We start from the raw sequence: 19,485 nt of genomic DNA, 5'->3' as shown, positions 1-19,485 counted from the left end.
CCGACAGTTTTTTAAAATCTTATAGGTCCTGAGTTTTTTGCCTCTTCAGGAGATTACATGATTGCGTTGGAGTATGTTGGGGATCTCGGGGGCGGACACAGGGTTAGGAAGGGAGTGCCCATCATGATGACTCCAGCCATTAGGCTTGGTGGAGAAGCTGGTCTTTTCATACCCCTCAACCTCATTTGCTTAATAGCAGCATTCTGCCCAACAATTGATAGTCGCCAAGTGTCAGATATGGAATAACTTTTATCACAGGTGTCCAATGTCGGCATCTTAAATCTAGCATTGTTCGATATTGAATGAAGCTCCCTCTGTTCCAGATTTTCCTTAAAAAAATTGCTAATTGCCTTGTGTTAAAAATAAGTCAAAAGATTCCAAAGATTTATTTCCATCCACAGATGGAAATAAAGAATAAATGGTCAAGTGTTGAAATGTACACAGAAACACTGGGAATACACAACAGATCCATGAGAATCCAACAAGCTAAAGTCAAGTTAAGCACCTTTCTTCACAGATTTTGACAGACTTGCTCAGTACTTCCAATGTTTATTCAAACTGTAAGAACTTCATATTATTATTTTAGAGAGCAGGAACTCCCATCAGCTAAAAATGAAAGAGCTGTGGCATCTGCTTGAAGGCCCTTTACGAACGAACCTTTAAGATGCAGCGTTGTGCTCAGCATTGTTTCTTACCTCACAAATGTAGCCTCCAAGGAAGCTCCTGCAGGTGGCGCTATTGTGACATGGGTTGGAGGCACACTGGTCAACTTCATTCTCACAGTAGCTGCCAGTGTAACTCTTGGGGCAGGTACAGTAATGTGCGTTTCCAGCACTGAAACACGAACCTCCGTGATGGCAAAGCTGAGTTGTAGCCACTCCTTATGAAAAGAGCAGAATAGCAATGAAAATATATTTTAACATAAAACAGTAAGTATTTATTTTCATGTTTGCGCCTTTTTGTTTCAAAGAGCACCAAATCTGCACGTTTATCTGACATGAGAGGAATTGGGGTGCAAGTAGCATGATTTGGTATGCACAGCGGAACTACTCTCAATGTTAAGGCTGGGGATGTTTAGTGCTGGGATTGGAGCACTTTCTCACTTTTGGCATTCAATATCAGCATTAAGTACGCCCGTTAGAATTACTCCGATTAGAATGAAGCTCCCTCCATGCCAATACATCAGTATGACATTTCCATGCCAGTCATTCGCCTGGCTTCACTTCTTAAGGTTGTTCAGCTTGCGCTGGATGCCACATCGCAGGAGGGTTGCAGCCCCTACCTCTCCGTGTCGCAGCCACTTCGCACGACACGTTGGGGATGTCGCAGTAGCGTCCTACCCAAGCACTCCCACACTCGCAAATAAAGGATGTTCTCGTTGGTTGACACCGCCCGCCGTTCTTGCAAGGGGACTTGCTGCACCAATCCGTACTGATCTAAGGGAGAAAAGGAACACATTGATATCAAAGCCGTGAAGATTTATTCAGCCGTTTTTCTGCTTGAACTCATCTTCTCATCTCTCTGTGGCAGAACACACCAACACAGATCTACTCTCGGGCCTCTGTGTTCCTCATTTTGTACCCAACTGGCAAGAGATGGGTGAGAGATCAGCCAGCTTCACTTCCACCCATCCACTTGACAGAGTACCCACCCTCACCGTCTCCACTCAGACAGTACAGCTGGTGTCCCATTGTTTGCAAAGGTAGCAAGGGATACAGATACACACTTAATTGGTGCAGGCTATGGTTAATGCGTAGTTGCACCATGGTTGATGGGCGAGGGCAAGGGTAACCCAGAGTGAGAGAGAAAGCAGGAGAAAGGATGTAGGAATAAATAAATCTTCACCTGACACCGGTCACCTGTGTACCCATGGGGACAGGTGCACCTGTAGGACTCCAGCCCATCGACGCACACTCCTCCATTCAGGCATGGCTGTGAGTTACACTCATCAATGTCATACTGACAACTGGAACCAGTGAAACCAGAACGGCAGTGACAGCTGTACAAGTTAATGCCATCTATACAGGTCCCTCCGTTAAAACAGGAGCTGAAAGAGAAAGTAAAATTAACGTTCATACTTTGTTTTGAAGCAGAATTGTCCTGACTAATGTTTTTCCACAGCTTTTCCACTGTGGGGGTTCTGCCTGAATGTCTCAGTCACAGCCTCCAGCGGACAGGCACACAGTAAACCACTTGCTGACAATCCTCTCCTAGTCACCAACAATTCCAGAATAACTTTAACAAATTATATACTTTCATGTATGTTAAGTAGAACAGTGTAGCATCAATGTCATAACACTGAGAAAAACACATTTAATGAGCCTGAGCTATAGTTATGCAGCAATTTCCAAGTTCTGTGCCTTTTATATTCATTTAATGTTTCTTGTTGTGCCCTCCTGCCAGATAGAGGCATGAGGATTACTTCACGGTGTGATAGTCTCATTGATGAGTAAGGAAGAAAGACTTGCATTTCTATAACACCTTTTACCCAAGGACATCAATACTTTGATGTGTAGTCACTGTTGCAATGTCGGAAACACAACAGCTAATTTGTGCACAGCAAGCTCCCACAAACAGCAATCAGATAAATGACCAGATAACCAGATGTTGGTTGCGGGATAAAAACTGACCTGAGAATTCCCCATTTCTTCTTCAAATAGTACTATGGGATGTTTTATCCAAAAGGTCAGACATCTCATCTGAAAGTTAGCACCCTCTGACAGTGCAGCACTCCCTCAGTACTGTACTGAAGAGTCAGACTGAATTATGTGGGCCTTGAACCCACAATTATTTGGCTGAGGGGTAAAGACTGTTACCAACTGAGCAATGGTGGTCCTATAACATTCAGTGACAAGGCAATCGGCACATAAGTAAATCTAACTGAAGGGCTGTTGGCATTGATGCAAATGCACCCCAACATGTGATTGGGTTTTCAAGGGATCAACTAAGAAGTCTGGTGAGGGGAGGGCGAAAAGGAACTTGACTGCTGGGAGCTCATTGATTGGAAGGATAGTGAGTACATTAAACATCAGAACTTGGGGGCTTCCTTTAAGAAATGGAAATCCATTCACATGACCTGATTTTGGAGTGAGTTTTTGTTAAACATCTACTGCCAGAAAGGGTCAAGGTAGTGCTGATTATTCATTTAACAGCCACAGTAAAAGACACCCACACTTCTCGGCAGCAGGTCCTGGCATGGTGTCAGCGTACAATTATCTTATATCTGTCTACTGCATTCGTTGCTCCCAATGCAGTTTCCTCTACATTGGAGAGACCAAATGCAGACAAGCATTACGCAGACCTCCCTGTTGCTGGCCATTTCAACACTCCACCCTGCTCTCTTGCCCCCATGTCCGTCCTTGGCCTGCTGCATTGTTCCAGTGAAGCTCAATGCAAACTGAAGGAACAGTACCTCATCTTCCGACTAGGCACTTTACAGCCTTCCGGACTGAATATTGAGTTTTAGATCATGAACTCTCTCCTCCATCCCCATCCTCTTTCTGTTTCTTCCCCCTTCCTTTTGTTTTTTTCAATAATTTATATAGATTTTTCTTTTCCCACCTATTTCCATTATTTTTAAATGTATTTCCATCCATTGTTTTATCTCTACCTTTTAGCCTTTTTCGATTCCTTCACCCCACCCCCACTAGGGCTATCTGTACCTTGCTTGTCCTGCTTTCTACCCTTAATTAGCACATTCTTCAGATAATATCACCACCTTCAACACCTCTTTGTCCTTTTGTCTGTGACATCTTTTGGTTATCTCCACCTATCACTGGCCCTCTATCCAGCTCTACTTGTCCCACCCTCCCCTTAAACCAGCTTATATTTCACCTCTCTTCTCTTTTTCCTTAGTTCTGTTGAAGAGTCAAATGGACTCGAAACATTAACTGTGTTCCTCTTCGCAGATGCTGCCAGACCTGCTGAGTTTTTCCAGGTATTTTTGTTTTTGTTTTACAATTATCCATTGTTCAACGGGTGAACCTCAAACATTCGCAGCTCTTGCTCAATCAGCTTGGCCACTCAATGAAGTCAACAGATGGAGCAGAACTTCACTAGGTGTCACTGTCTAGTTCTGATCTTTACCTCAGTCTCCACCTTTGATCTTTGTCTGGGGTAACTATTGAATGGGTCACCTCGAGCAAGACCCATTTCTTCAACTGCATGATTCAACTGCATCCTTGGTATTTTATTATGAAGGTCTTCATTTTAGTTGTGAATACAAGTATAGCTGCTCTGACACTGGCTTCTCGATGCTAATGCACCGTTCTTCAGTTCATATGCAATTAAAGGGACTTTCTAAAGAGAATGCTTTCAAATGACCCACGGATGATTAATGACTGAGTCAGTGAGGTGTTTAACAGATGAATTTGCTTTTACTTTGTACAGTTTGGGTTCATCAAAGTAAGGGAGGTCAATACTGGAGAATGGAATATATTCTATTTGAAGTCATCCAAGGTCAGGTACATCATGGCTCAGTTGTTGGCATCGCTCCACTGAGTCAGAAGGTCATGGGTTCAAGTCCCACTCCAGGGACTTGAGCATAAACTCTAGCTGACATTCTAGTGCCATACTGAGGGCGTGCTACACTGCTGGAGATGCTATCTTTCAGATGACATGTCAAACCAAGGCCTCCATCTGCTCTCTCAGGTGGACATAATGGATCCTAAAACAACTATTTTGAACAAAAGCAGGGAGGTTCTCCCCAGAGTCCTGGTCAAGATTTAGCCCTCAACAATCATCACTAAATTATCTGGTCATTATTACATTGTTATTTGTAGGAACTCGCTGTGTGCCCTACATTAAAACACTTCAAATTTACTCTACTGTCTGTAAAGCACTTTGGGATGGCCTGAGGGTTGTGAAAGGTGCTACATAAATCCAAATTTTGTTCTATAACTGCAAATCTATTCAACCCAATGGTGGGCCTCAGTCCCAAACCTCAGAAGCAGTCTGACAATTTCCAGTTTACAACACCAGCCATCCTCTGGGTGAGTTGCCAGTTCAATTCCAGATTGTGGCTGATGTCTGCTCTCTGCTAGGTTGAAGCTGCCCAAATTCCTGTGTGATTCCAGTGACAGGACAGGCATATTAGACTCACCTCTCAGTGCAGTCTGGAATATTGTTCTCGCAGTGCAGTCCGTTAAACCCAGGTTTACAGGTGCAAGTGTAACTGTTGGCATAATCCGTGCAGGTGCCCCCATTGTGGCATGGGTTGCTCTGACACTCGTTGATCTCGTCAGCGCACCGGATGCCCGCAAAGCCTGGCAGGCAGTTACAAACGAAGGAGTTAATTTGATCCAGACAGGCACCGCCATTCAGACAGGGATCTGGGAAAAGGAAAGTAGCAATTAATATCTTCATAGCAGATCTGAATTGAAGAAATGAAGAATGAAAGAACTTGGATTTCTATAGTGCCTTTCACAGTCCCAGAATGTCCCAAAACACTTTACAAACAATGGAGTGATTTTGATGTGGTGGAAGATAGAAAACACAGCAAGATCCTACAAACAGTAATATAAGTAACAGATAACTTTTTTTTTTAAGTGGTTTTAATTGGTTGAGGGATAAATATTGGTTGAGATATCAGGGAGAACTCCTTCAAAATACTGCTGTTGGATCATTTTACATTCACCTGAGGGGGCAGACATGGTCTCAGGTCACATTCCATTGGTACGGCACTTGAGTGTCAAGCCTAAATTCTCTGCTCAAGTCTCTGGAGTGGGACTTGAACACAACTTGACAACAGTGAGACGCAATTCAACCACAACTTTCACTTATATGTAGAAACACATCCTAAACCGCTTTCCAGAGCCATAACCAGACCAAAACTGATACTAACCAAACAAGGAGATTTTTGGAGTTCTGTCGAAGGGTCATGAGGACTCAAAACGTCAACTCTTTTCTTCTCCGCCGATGCTGCCAGACCTGCTGAGTTTTTCCAGGTAATTCTGTTTTTGTTTTGGATTTCCAGCATCCGCAGTTTTTTTGTTTTTATCTCTAGATTTTTGGAGGGGTGACTAAAAGATGAGTCAAAGGGGTAGGTTGTAAGGAGGGCCTTAAAGGAGGACAGAGAGCCAGAGATGTGTAGGGAGGTTAATCTAGAACCTGGGGCCAAGGCAGGCATGCCTGCCAATGGAACTTCTGAATGCACAACAGGTCACAATTAGAAGCAACGTGGGGCTGGAGGAGTTAACATAGCTAGGGAGAGGCAAGGCCATGAGAGATTTGAACACAAGGATGAGAATCTTATCTAGGAACTGAACTCGGATATCTCTAGGTCTATCTGGCTTGGTTACAGGCTGTGGAGAGCCTTTATCAGCAGAATGTTTTTCATAATTCATTTGCACGATGTGGGCAACGTTGGCAAGGCCAGCATTTATTGCTCACCTTAAGATGATGGCAGTGAGTCACCTTTTTGACTATAACTGAGTGGCATGGTCATTCAGAGGGCAGTTAAGACTCAACCACATTGCTGTTGGTCTGGAATCACAGGGAGGCCAGACCAGGAAAAGACAGCAGATTTCCTTTCCTACAGGACACCAGTGAACCAGATTTGTTGTTATGGAAGCCAATAGTTTCATGGGGGAGAATTTTCCCCATGTCGGGCAAGGCGTGCGGAAGCGGGAGCAGGCGATTGGGACTGTGCCGCAATATTACACGGGTGGGTCAATTAAGGCCTGCCCAGTGTGTTTGGTGAGTCCCGGGGACAGCTGGAATTGGCAGGCAGAGATGGATCGGCAATTGCCGCCAGGTCAAATGACGACTCAGTGGCCTGTTTAAAGGCCAAGCTGCAGCCGCTCCAAGGCTGCTGTACATGGCCAGAGGTCGGGGCCAAGGCACATTGAGGCTAGCCATGCAGGAGGGTAGGGCGGGTGGTCACAGTGCACCCAGGTTTTCAGACGAGTGCCTTGTTGCCCTCCTCAAGGAGGTGGCAGCACAACGGGAGGTGCTCGTCCCCAAGGACAGGAGGAGGAGGCCACCGCACTTGGCCAAGCGTGCGTGGGAGGAGGTAGCGGAGGTCGTGAGCTCCCATGATGTGGTGTGGCACTCATGGTTCCAGTGCCACAAGCTCTTCAACAACCTGCTGCGCACAGGAAGGGTGAGTAACATGTTGGTATCGTTCATTTCACCCATCATGTAAGCTTCTCCCTCGCTGGCATCCTACCCATGTCTGAGTGGCCTGAGTGCAATGAGTCATTGAAGGCATGTGTCCTTAGCTGGGCAGCCCAGCAGATATTCCCTAAGCCTTCATCAGCCTGAGAGGGTTGTGATGAGATGGGTTCTGCACCCAAAGCATCTGGTGGACTGATACCCACACGACTGTGGTGGGGGCAACCTGGAGGATCTGCACCCAGGCACAGTGCTTGAACTCCAGGACATGTCGAAGTCAGGGTGATGACATGGTGGGAGGGGATGTTCAAGGTGACTTGGCACACATGGAACTGCTGCCCTTTGCGCTCCACGTCATTGTGCCTTCTTGCAACAGCAGGTACAACTGTGTGCTCCCAACTATGATGAAGGCAGCATGTGGCCAAAGGGTGAGTGGGGGGGAAGGAGGACACACCTGGCATATTTGAGTGTGCTGGCCAGCAGCGGGGCTGGGGGGGGGCGGTGGAGGGATGCACCGCACCCTTGCAATGGGCAACTGGGCTTGGGGTAGGCCGGCCGCCAGGAGATTGATGGTACAAGTATCACTTATCAATGCCGTTTTTTCACTTCCAGGAGAAAAATTCTCATTACGCTGCCGAGCGGCTGAGGACAGATTTTGCTGCTTAGCCATTTTGAGCAGGAGGCCCTCGACCTGGAGAGGTGCCATGCGCCCGGGTCACTGGAGCCGGAGGGGCTGGGGTTCCATGGGCAGGTACGTATGGCCAACACTCATGTCACCAGTAGTCTCCCAACATCCATGGCAGTGCTGATTGTTGAGTGAGTGACATCACCAACATGGCTTTCCCAGTGCGTGTGGAATGATGAGCGCGTGATGATCCAGGAGACAGGCATGTACATTGACATTGCCCGCAGGCTAACAGATCGAACGTCCTTACTCTTCCTTTCAGCATCAGTGGTGCACGGCTGAGATCTGGAGCAGCAGGGACCCCCTCTGGACACCTGAGGGGCATGAAGTTGCACCATCTCTGCCAGGCAGGCACCAGCACCGATACTGGCAACTTGGTGGGCATCATATCTTCAGCTAGTGCCCCGGGTCACAGCAGTGAGGGCAATTCAGCTGCTGGAGGAGCTGGCGGAGTCAGAGAGTGCTGATGGCGCCAGCAGTCGGAGGACTGCAGGGGCCCAGGCACATGCTCAGTCTGTCGCTGATGAGCCTCGGGGTCGTCAGCAATGCAGCCAACTGATGAGATGCGGCTGGGTGTGCGGGACCATCTGGTGGAGATACATGAGGCTGTGCTTGGCTTGGTGTCAGTGGTGGAGGAGTCTACGCGGACTGTAGCCGATGCATTGAGCCTCATAGCTGAGCACCAAGCTTCCTCCATGGAGAGAGTGGTGACTCTCATGGAGAGGTAGCTCCAGGGATAGGATCAGGGGTTCCTCGGGTTGCGCTCAGACCTGCAATCCCTCACAGGGGCATTGACCTCATGTGGTCAGTGTCCATCTGGGCGGTGGTTTGGGCACCAGGTGTCTCACCTTGGTGCCCGTCCATCTACAGTGAGCAGGGAGGGCCGAACAGACCTCACATCAGTGGAGCAGCTGGCAGTCGTCTCTGCTGGCGCCTCTCAGGGCGCTCCAGATGAGGCCGGCTGCCCCTCTGCCAGTGACCATGGCACCCAATGAGGCTGCGACGACTGGGGAGATGCCAGCTGCAGAGCTGACAGCTCCCTCCCAGGCAGGGCCAGCACAGGCTCGATGGGCCAAAGGACGTCCGCCAAGGTCATCGAGGCCAACAGGACATCAGAGAAAGCATGCTGTCTCAGATGCCAGTGCCAGCGAGGGGGCACCACAAAGATGTAAAATGAAGGCACCTTAGGCACACCCCTGGTTCATCACTGGAGGATTTTTGTTGGCCCCCCTATGAGTTCCTTCTGATCGTGTGTGAAGCACAACACCATTTAATTTCTGCTATGTCAAGAGACTTTTGTTACTGCATTAAATTTATATCGTCTAAAATGGCTGGGGATACCTCTTCTCTTGGGCAGGTGCATGAATTCCTGAGATCTGATGAGTGTTTTGTGTATTGACTGGGCCCATCGTCAATGCTCCTATCCAGACAGATTTTGCACTAAGGTCTCCAGGATGGAAGTTACAGGCCAGGCTTGTGTTAGGAGATCCATATGTGCTGTGCTAGCTAAAGGTTCCTTGGATTAGAGCGTCCCAGGTGTCCATGCCTCTCTGGACTATGCCCGGGTCAGCGTGTGCCCCCTCATCATTTCCCTTTGTTTTCTCATCCTCAGATTCACTGCTGGACTCATCGTGTTCAGCCGCAGCCACTCCGTCTACATCATCTTCGTCCACAGTATCCCCCCTTTGCAGAGCTTGATTGTGGAGGGCGCAGCATGCAACCACTATCAGCAACACTCGATCTGGAGAGTACTGCATTCGCAAACTCACTGAGCCCTCTCCTCCTGCCCGTGGATGAGCTTCATGCAAATTTCTGATACCCGCCTGCCCGTTGTGCCTGTGCGATGAGCCGAAGATCGTATGGGCGCCTTAAAATCCAGGTCAATTGGAGCCTCGATGGCCTTAAGTGGCCCGTTAATTAATGGCAGTCACGCAACAGACATCGTTGCACACCCGCCCACCGAAATATCACGATGGCGTGCGGTGATGTCACCACAGGTCATTGTACGCGTTGGCGTGCGGGTCCCGCCCCCCTCGCAGGCTGACTGACAAATTCTGCTCATGGTCACCATTACTGATACCAGTTTTTTTACTTGAAAATTACCTAATTAACTAGAATTAAATTCCCCAACTGCCGTGGCGGGATTTGAACTCATGCCTGACATGCAAATATTAAGATTTTTTTTTTATTGTTGTGACCAGTCATGAACGTCAAAGACATTTTACTGCAGCTCTAGTAAATACTTACTGGGAGTACAGTCATTGATGTCCATTTCACAGTCACGCCCTGCGAAGCCTGGTCGACACGCACATATGTAGTTTCCCAGTGTGTTGGTGCAAGAGCCTCGATTCCTGCAGGGGTTTGCTGCACACTCATCGACATCCATTTGACAGATCCGTCCTGGGGGGGGTGGGGGGGGGTGACAGGACAGTCAGTCAGAAAGCAGTAAGAAACACTGATCATTCCCCTCTGATCCTCAGTATGTTCACAGGAACGCCACGCTAAATTACCGCCCACGTACCGCGCTGCTGGGCAGGGTTTCACTGCCCTGTTACCTTGCCAGCCCTCCGCACAGGTGCACACAAAATCCTCATAGTCAGGAGTGTGGTCACAAACACCTCCATTCTCACATGGGTTGGGTGAACACGGTACCAGCACATTCTCACAGTTTGGACCTGTGGGCAGAGAGAACAGCAAATTTCACCCGTGAGTTATTGAGATAAACAACACTGTGCTAACAGGACTTGCTTCTTTAAACTGCTCGAGTTCTGCTAAGGAAGGCATCTTGGGACGGAGATCAATTCTCTTTACGTGAATTTGAAGTAGGTGGCAAAAGAACCAGGGCCGAAATGAGGAGCTTTATTTTACACTGCTAAAGGGTGGTGGAAGCAGGCTCAATAGTATCGTCTGAAAAGGAACTGAATAAATACTTAAAGGGGAAAAATTTGCAGAGCTATGGGAAAGTGCAGGGGAGTGGAACTAATTAGCTAGCTCTTTCAAAGAGCTGGCACAAGCATGATGGGCCGAATGCCTCCTTCTGTGCTGTGATTCTAAGAATACTGTGAAAATTTACACTTTCTTCATTCATCGTGGACAAAGCAAGGCCAAAGCAATGATTAATGCTTCTACCAACAACAATGACGCTGCTGGCGAAGCAGTTTATAATTGAGTGATACAACCTAGTGTGGATACAAGAAAACAGAATCAGCTTGTCAATGTGCATGAACGATGGCCATGTGGACAGCCAGCACCTAACCTCTCCTAGTCCTCATAGTTCACCAAGGACTATGCTAGTTGGCTTTTATTTGCCTTTCCTTGCCTGTACCTGAATGTCGAGCCAAAATACTGGCAGGGGAGGGGAAGACCAGGGAATTACAGAGCTGAACCCACATACCATGACGTCCATGACTCCATTCTCCAATGGCTTGGTACAAGGGATGAATTGTGTAATCTGGGACAATGGCCCTACGTTCCCTAAGCTCTGAGTCCATTTAAGGGGCCCAGTCTACGGGTTTGATTTAGTTTGATCCCAATATTTCCTCGTGTTTTCACCGTAATGAACACTTCGGGGAGGGGAGCCCTCAATCTCTTCATGATCCAAAACTTAACCATATGAATAATCGTACGGCAGACACTGTGGGGCAAACAACCCTCTCTCTTATTTTTCAGATAGTGGATGGGGCTCCATCATGTCTAAAGTCATGACCCGAGCTTCAAAACTATTGAACAGGTTGATGTATAGAAGTAAATAGTGACAACTGCATTTGGTGACCATAACATTTCGCCTGAAGAACTGTAGCAGGAAGAAGTAACATTAGAATTCCTCCCTCCTGGCCTAGAAGTGATATCATCTGAAGCCCAGGGATAAGACCATCAGACATAGAAGGAGAAATTAGGCCATTCGGCCCATCGAGTCTGCTCCGCCATTCAATCATGGCTGATAATTTTCTCAACCCAATTCTCCTGCCTTCTCCCCGTAACCTTTGATCTCCTTACCAATCAAGAACCTATCTATCTCGGTCTTAAATACACTCAATGACCTGGCCTCCACAGCCTTCTGTGGCAATGAATTCCATAGGTTCACCACTCTCTGGCTAAAGAAGTTTCTCCTCATCTCTGTTCTAAAAGGTCTTCCCTTTACTCTGAGGCTGTGTCCTCAGGTCCTATTCTCTTCTACTAATGGAAACATCTTCCCCACGTCCACTCTATCCAGGCCTTTCAGTATTCTGTAAGTTTCAATCAAATCCCTCCTCATCCTTCTAAACTCCATCGAGTATAGACCCAGAGTCCTTAAATGTTCCTCATATTAAAGCCTTTCATTCCTGGGATCGTTCTCGTGAACCCCCTCTGGACCCTCTCCAGGGCAAGAACATCCTTCCTGAGATACGGGGCCCAAAATTGCTCACAATATTCTAAATGTGGTCTGACCAGAGCCTTATAAAGCCTCAGCAGCACATCCCTGCTTTTATATTCTAGTCCTCAAAATAAATGCCAACATTACATTTGCCTTCCTAACTACCGACTCAACCTGCAAGTTAACCTTAAGAGAATCCTGGACTAGGACTCCCAAGTCCCTTTGCACTCCAGACTTCTGAATTCTCTCCCCATTTAGAAAATAGTCTATGCCTCTATTCTTCTTACCAAAGTGCATGACCTCACACTTCCCCATGTTGTATTCCAGCTGCCACTTCTTTGCCCATTCTCCTAACCTGTCTAAATCCTTCTGCAGCCTCCCTGCCTCCTCAATACTACCTGTCCCTCCACCTATCTTGGTATCATCTGCAAACTTAGCCAGGATGCCCTCAGTTCCTTCATCTAGATCATTAGTGTATAAAGTGAAAAGTTGTGGTCCCAACACTGACCCCTGCGCAACTCCACTAGTCACCGGCCGCCATCCTGAGAAGGACCCCCTTATCCCCACTCTCTGCTTCCTGCCAGACAGCCAATCTTCCATCCATGCTAGTACCTTGTCTCTAACACCATGGGCTCTTATCTTACTGAGCAGCTTCCTGTGCGGCACTTTGTCCAAGTAGATAACATCCATTGGCTCACCTTTGTCTAACCTACTTGTTACCTCCTCAAAGAATTAAAGAATGTTCTCATATTCACTGTCTATAGTAACATAGTCATGGTAAGATCCTGAACTTTCCAATATGGCAAACTGATTCCAAGGGATTCATCAAAATAAACCAGCCTGAACACAAGTCTTCTGATGATTTAGTATCTAACCTTTTCAAAAAGTAATAAGCTATCTTGTTCTTTGGTTAGGTTGAAAGAGGCTGATTCGCCCACACGCTCTACAGCAAGACAACCAAAATCAGCAAAAGTTGGCAAGTTCTGTCATACTTACAGCCAGGACTCTGGCTTGGTCTAGAAGCTGTTTTCTTGCACATAACTGCGCATGCCATTTACAAAACAATCCAGCAAATTCAATTGATGAGCGACTCATATTAATCATTAATGGGAAGCATTCCAGTGGTACAACTTGCAAGCAACACATTAGCGTGCAAGAATGATTCAGCCCCGACAGCGTTCTAACCCTATGCATGGAGGTACAGGACCTTGCAACATGACCCTCTGTGTTTCTGAGCTGCTTATTAATGAAGACAGTTAAGAGCGCTATCAAAAACAAAGCAGAAAGCAAGGACAAACTGCAGCGAAAGCTAAGATGATGAGATGTTCGAAGGGTTGGGATCTTACCTGTATAAGGCAGTTCGCATTGGCAGGTGTAACTAGCAATCCCATCCACACAGATTGCTTTGTTTAAGCAAGGATTTGATGCACAGTCATTGATGTTGACTTGGCAGTGCTGTCCTGTGTAAAGAAATAAAATTGCATTCCTCAGTTAGACCACAGCCTGTGAAACTTGGCTAAAGAAGATGGTGCAATAAAGAGCACAGTAGTAACAAAAGTACCTCTATTATTTAGGGAATAGAGGGAAGATGCACATTTCTTAAAGCAGTGAGTTATAATGATGTGCGACAGCTGAGGCACTACCTGGAAAGATGGTGGCAGCAGGTTCAATGGCAACATTTTTTAAAAAAAGGAATAGGTTTTACACTTGAAGAGAAATTTGCCAGGCTATGGGGAAAAAGCAGGCAAGTGGGATTAATTGGATAGCTCTTTCAAAGAATTGGCACAGGTGTAACGGGCCAAAAGGCCTTGTTCTGTGCTGTATGATTTGATTTGTTTATATTTCAAATGATAGGAACTTCAGCTATCTATTAAATCCATCAAGTTATGTTATCTTTAACACCTCATTGGATTAATGGACCAGGTTACAACGGTGTATAGGGAAGCGTAGGTATAATTTTACAAATCTTAACGTACCTCGAAAGCCCTCTTTGCATTTACAAAGGTAGCCATTCACCAGATCAGAACAGCTCCCTCCGTTCTGACAAGGGTTAGAGTCACATTCATCCTTGTCGATATCACAGTTCATTCCTGTCCATCCCAGTTCACAGTCACACTTGTACCTAAATTTAAATTGTTAGAATGTGAATATTAAAGCATCCAAAGAAGGCAAGAAAGAAAAAAGCCAGTTTCAGATTCAAGAACCCTAAAGGGATGGGGTGGAGAGGAGAGAGGGAGGGAGAATGGTTTTGCAAGGTGCGGGGGGAGGGGGTGGTTGGGGTTAGGAAGAGAGGGAGCAGGGAGAGTGAAAAAACAAGGGAGAGAGGGAGCGCGAGATCGAGAGAGGGAGCGCGAGATCGAGAGAGGGAGCGCGAGATCGAGAGAGGGAGCGCGAGATCGAGAGAGGGAGCGCGAGATCGAGAGAGGGAGCGCGAGATCGAGAGAGGGAGCGCGAGATCGAGAGAGGGAGCGCGAGATCGAGAGAGGGAGCGCGAGATCGAGAGAGGGAGCGCGAGATCGAGAGAGGGAGCGCGAGATCGAGAGAGGGAGCGCGAGATCGAGAGAGGGAGCGCGAGATCGAGAGAGGGAGCGCGAGATCGAGAGAGGGAGCGCGAGATCGAGAGAGGGAGCACGAGAGAGGGAGCACGAGAGAGGGAGCACGAGAGAGGGAGCGCAAGCGCGAGAGAGCGAGCGCGAGAGAGAGGGAGCGCAAACGAGATAAAGATAGGAGGAGAGGGAGGGAGAGTGGGAGAGCGGAGAGATGGGGAGAGATAGGGAGAGGGACAGAAAGAGGGAGAAGGAGAGCAAGAGATGCCGAAGAGTGATTTAATACAAAATAAGAGTTGAGCATTCCCATTTACTCAGTTGATAGGAGCACCATCCATGAAGAGCCAGCAGAGTAGGAGGTTTGTTCATTCAAGTTGGTCCATCTGCTGGTTTGAAAGCTACAACTATTCTCAGTACCGTAAGGGGTACCATAGGGGGGCAGGTTAGGCAGGATTTCTGCTCCTGATTGTGGACCTATGAATCCCCTGCTAGACAGTCACTATGGGTAAGACAGAGGAGGCGAGAACTACATGTGTTTCTAACTCCTTCAATAATCGAGTGATCCACTGAACCCTGGAACTTGGTGCATGGGGTTAGACATTAACAATGATGACTGTGGCAGCACACAGAAGGATCATAGCAACCAACACCAGCAAAAGTCAACATCTTCAGGAGAGCAGGAAATCAAGACGAGTGGTAGGTAAACATTTAAGGAGCAATTTTAACCTAAGCCAACAATTGGGAAATTGATTGGATTGTGTGCAATATTAGTTTTACCCCCTGTGCCAATTGAACTCCCCATTGAAGATGATCATTTCTTCTAGAAATAATGGGGAGGGTCAAACACCTGTGAGGGAAGAACAGGACAGAGCACAGCTGGGCAGCCAAACCAGAACCACAGCTCCTGAACTGAAAATAGGGGGGGGAAAAAAATATTATGAATTCTCCGTCTTTTGTTTGGTTGTCTTACCCATTGATGTCGTCATGACAAGTCCCGTGCACACAGGGGCTGCTGCTGCATTCATCCACTTCGGAGTAACACAGGGGGTCATGGTAGCCATCTGGACAGAGGCAAGAGAAACCGTCCTCGCCATCGATACAGGTGCCACCATTTCGACAAGGGTTTGATGCGCACTCATTTATTTCAAGGTTGCACTGCGGACCTGAAAGAAGCAAGTGACTTACAAGCTAAGAGAGCACTGGAATTGAAAAACTCCATCAGCAAATTTATGAGGAATACCTTCAGAGCCTCCACTCCCACGAAAATCCATCGACAGGGCCTTGCATGCATATTTTTCAGCAAATGGGGTCTCAAAGATGTGTTAACTGCAGAACACAAACCCAGAGAGCTGAAAGCGGGTATACTCACCAGTGAAGCCTGGTCTGCAGATACAGTCATAGTGGTTAATGCCATCTTGGCAGATCCCATAATCACAGGGTTGGCTGGCACAGTCATCATGGTTAATCTCACAGTTCACACCTGCAGTTAATGGTACAAATGTCAATGAAACACAAATAGCATCACAGTCTAGAAAGACAGTCTATTCACTGTTATATCCAGCGACAACTGTATTATCAGGCTTATTTAACAAATAACAGGTATGCTGGTATGGTTTAATACTGTTCAGTAGACCGAATTGGCCAACTCAACTCCACCTCATTACACACCAGTGCTAGTCATGTAGCCACCAACATTCCCTTCTTCTTTATTAAAAATGTTCGCCTTAAACAAAAATCAAGATTGAGTTGGAAAAATCTACAATTGTGCCACTGGGTGTTTGCCACAGGTCAGGTGGACAGAGACTGAAAACTTCCCAGACCTCCCAATAACTGAATCCTAGTGACAACAATTCACCAAAGCACAGATGAATCCTCTGTTTTACCCTACCTCTAAAATCCCTCATCCCTGGTAAATCTCCTCTTCCCCCGAACAAAACCCTTACATCCTTCCTAAAGCAGGGTGACCAGAACTGTACGCAATGCCCTATTACGGCCTAAACAGAGCTTTCAAAAAGGTTCAGCATAACCTCCCCTACTTTTGTACCCAATACCACTAATTATGAAGTGCAGGATCTCATATGCTTTGCTAACTGTGCTCTCAATATGCCTTCAAAGATCTGTGCACATGAACCGCACTACTCCTGCACACTCTTTACAACTGTGCCATTAAGTCCATATATCCTCTCCCTATCCCTCCTGTCAAAATACATCACCTCACATTTTGCTGTGAAGGTTCTTTCATTAAACGGTAATAGAGGTCTGAGTTTCTCTGTTGCTTTTCAAATGGCAGTTGGCAAGGCTGGAGGTGTGGAACTATGTCGAGTGCCAGCAATGGAGAGGAGGCAGAAAAACAGGCCTTAATGTTTCAGTCCCCCCTGGGTTGGTCTTCAGCACTGCCTTTAGGGTAGCCCACGAGTAACATTTGGGAGTCTGAGATCAAAAGCCAACCACTCTCTGAACATGAAGCAGTCAGACATATGAGAAGATCTAAGATGAGAGAGGAATTGAATGCAAAAATGTAAACTGAGGCTTGGTTTTGATTTTTACCTGAAGTTCCCTGTTGGCAGTGACAAAGGTATTCGTTTACCAGATCGATGCATTTGCCAGAGTTCTGGCATGGGCTGCTATGGCACTCGTTAATCTGATTCTCACAGCGGGAGCCAGTGTAGCCCAGTTCACAATGGCATGTGAAGCTGGCAATGCCGTCAGCACATGTTCCGTGGTGGCAGGGGTCAGGGTTGCAGTCATCAATATTCCTCTCACACAGCTTCCCCTCAAAACCTGCAACGGAAAAATGAATCAGCCAAAAAAATAAAAGACCCAGGCAAGGAGACTGTCGAACACTGATGTTCACAACATTCAAACTACACTAGAAACCAGGAAATTGTGAGGTCAGAAAATGGAATGTAATTTTACTTTCATAAATTACCACACTTCAAAAATTTACCTCACTGGCCGTAAAGCACATTGGAATGTCCGAAGGTTGTGTAAGGCCATATATAAATGGAAACCTATTTTCTCCCACCCTCCGAGTAACTGCTGCAGGGAGTGGCAATTCACCCTCTCAATGGCAGACTGCTGAACATGAGGGTGATATTGTAACTTGGGGCTTCATTTTATGCTCTCCTGCCAGTGTGTTTGAAGGCAGGGAAGTCAAATAAAATCCAATGTGTGGCCTTCCCATTGACTACCTGCCCGTCCAAGACCCGTCTGAAATTTTATAGGGGTGGGGGGTGCGGGGAGGCGTTGGATGGCCTGTCCGTCATTGGGCCTATTGAGGCCATTAGGTGGCCAGTTAATGGCCTGCTGGTATTTTACCCGTGGCAAGGCGGGTAGGTGTAGGGCAGGGACTGCAGCACCCTGTAAAATCCTGTCCTTGGGGTTTGTATCCAATCTACAGGATTCCAAAACATAGCTTAAAACTTAGACCAGTAGATTTATTTAAGGCTTAACACCAGCCATCAGTGGATGCGAGGGAATAACTCAATTGGACATTGTTACAAATTGAGAGCTCTAGAGGTCTATGGCCAGCTGAGATTTGGTTGCAGTCTCAAATTCTCCACTTGGTACTGGTTATATATGGAATTATCAGTACAATTCTCTCTCTTTAATGCTGTGGTACTGGTGGGTTTGAAAGACCATAGTTACCAATGGATCCAATCCGAATGGATCATGGTTACCAATGGATCCAATCCAAATGGATCATAGTTACCAATGGATCCAATCCAAATGGATCATAGTTACCCATGGATCCAATCCGAATGGATCATAGTTACCAATGGATCCAATCCGAATGGATCATGGTTACCAATGGATCCAATCCGAATGGATCATAGTTACCAATGGATCCAATCCGAATGGATCATAGTTACCAATGGATCCAATCCGAATGGATCATAGTTACCAATGGATCCAATCCGAATGGATCATAGTTACCAATGGATCCAATCCGAATGGATCATAGTTACCAATGGATCCAATCCGAATGGATCATAGTTACCAATGGATCCAATCCGAATGGATCATAGTTACCAATGGATCCAATCCGAATGGATCATAGTTACCAATGGATCCAATCCGAATGGATCATAGTTACCAATGGATCCAATCCGAATGGATCATAGTTACCAATGGATCCAATCCGAATGGATCATAGTTACCAATGGATCCAATCCGAATGGATCATAGTTACCAATGATTCAATCCGAATGGATCATAGTTACCAATGGATCCAATCTAATACAAAGGCTTCAAATTCCTGTCAAGCTCACTCCATAAATCTCCACACCTAGCACATATCCGCCATATAGGTATGCAATTCTATATATATTTTTATGAAGTCAACGTACATCTAGATTACACAGTGGTTGCAGGAAGAGTGGGGTGGGGGAATGGCTCTGGGAACAGTGGGAGGGAGTGTTGCACATTGGTGGTCATGTCGATTGGGATTGATGCTGGTCGTCAGCCAGTTGCTATGCTGAGGAAAGAGACATTGAACACGGAATGGGAGCACAGGCTGCTGCCCCAGTTTGTGGTAGCAGCTGAACATCATTTGGTCAGTCTAGGGAGGGGATGTTGGTGTGAATCAATGCCATTGTAACCAGGTGAATAAAATGGAAAGGGGGGGTGGAACCTACGAGTGCAAAATTCTGCAGGACGAGGGCAAATTATTGGGCAAAGCTCACAAGCCCAATCAGCCCAGCAGATAAGAACTATCTGGTCCATGTGGCTCAGCCACATATTTATCCATTAACCTTCTGGGTTAAAAGCTTGCAGCACACCAGCCA

The 19,485-nt window shown here is 46.7% G+C and overlaps 1 protein-coding gene across 2 annotated transcripts in view; it reads right to left on the bottom strand.

Annotated features, from left to right (window-relative positions):
• The window catches only part of notch3 (notch receptor 3), a 158,252-nt gene that overhangs the window by 33,295 nt on the left and 105,472 nt on the right, over nt 1-19,485 (bottom strand). For both annotated transcript variants that reach the window (XM_041176904.1, XM_041176905.1), the window contains exons 11-21: nt 17,246-17,479; nt 16,068-16,178; nt 15,669-15,861; nt 14,129-14,274; nt 13,499-13,612; nt 10,354-10,473; nt 10,046-10,198; nt 5,102-5,330; nt 1,846-2,047; nt 1,283-1,436; nt 696-880 (exon numbers count right to left, since the gene is read on the bottom strand). In XM_041176904.1, the coding sequence (XP_041032838.1) occupies nt 696-880; nt 1,283-1,436; nt 1,846-2,047; nt 5,102-5,330; nt 10,046-10,198; nt 10,354-10,473; nt 13,499-13,612; nt 14,129-14,274; nt 15,669-15,861; nt 16,068-16,178; nt 17,246-17,479 (1,841 nt within the window). The remainder of the gene's footprint in view (nt 1-695; nt 881-1,282; nt 1,437-1,845; nt 2,048-5,101; nt 5,331-10,045; nt 10,199-10,353; nt 10,474-13,498; nt 13,613-14,128; nt 14,275-15,668; nt 15,862-16,067; nt 16,179-17,245; nt 17,480-19,485) is intronic.

This window comes from Carcharodon carcharias, chromosome 30 (assembly GCF_017639515.1).
Source record: "Carcharodon carcharias isolate sCarCar2 chromosome 30, sCarCar2.pri, whole genome shotgun sequence".
Taxonomy (NCBI): Eukaryota; Metazoa; Chordata; class Chondrichthyes; order Lamniformes; family Lamnidae; genus Carcharodon; species Carcharodon carcharias.
The sequence above is the reverse complement of the archived record's forward strand: the minus strand, read 5'-3'. Positions and strand labels throughout refer to the sequence as shown.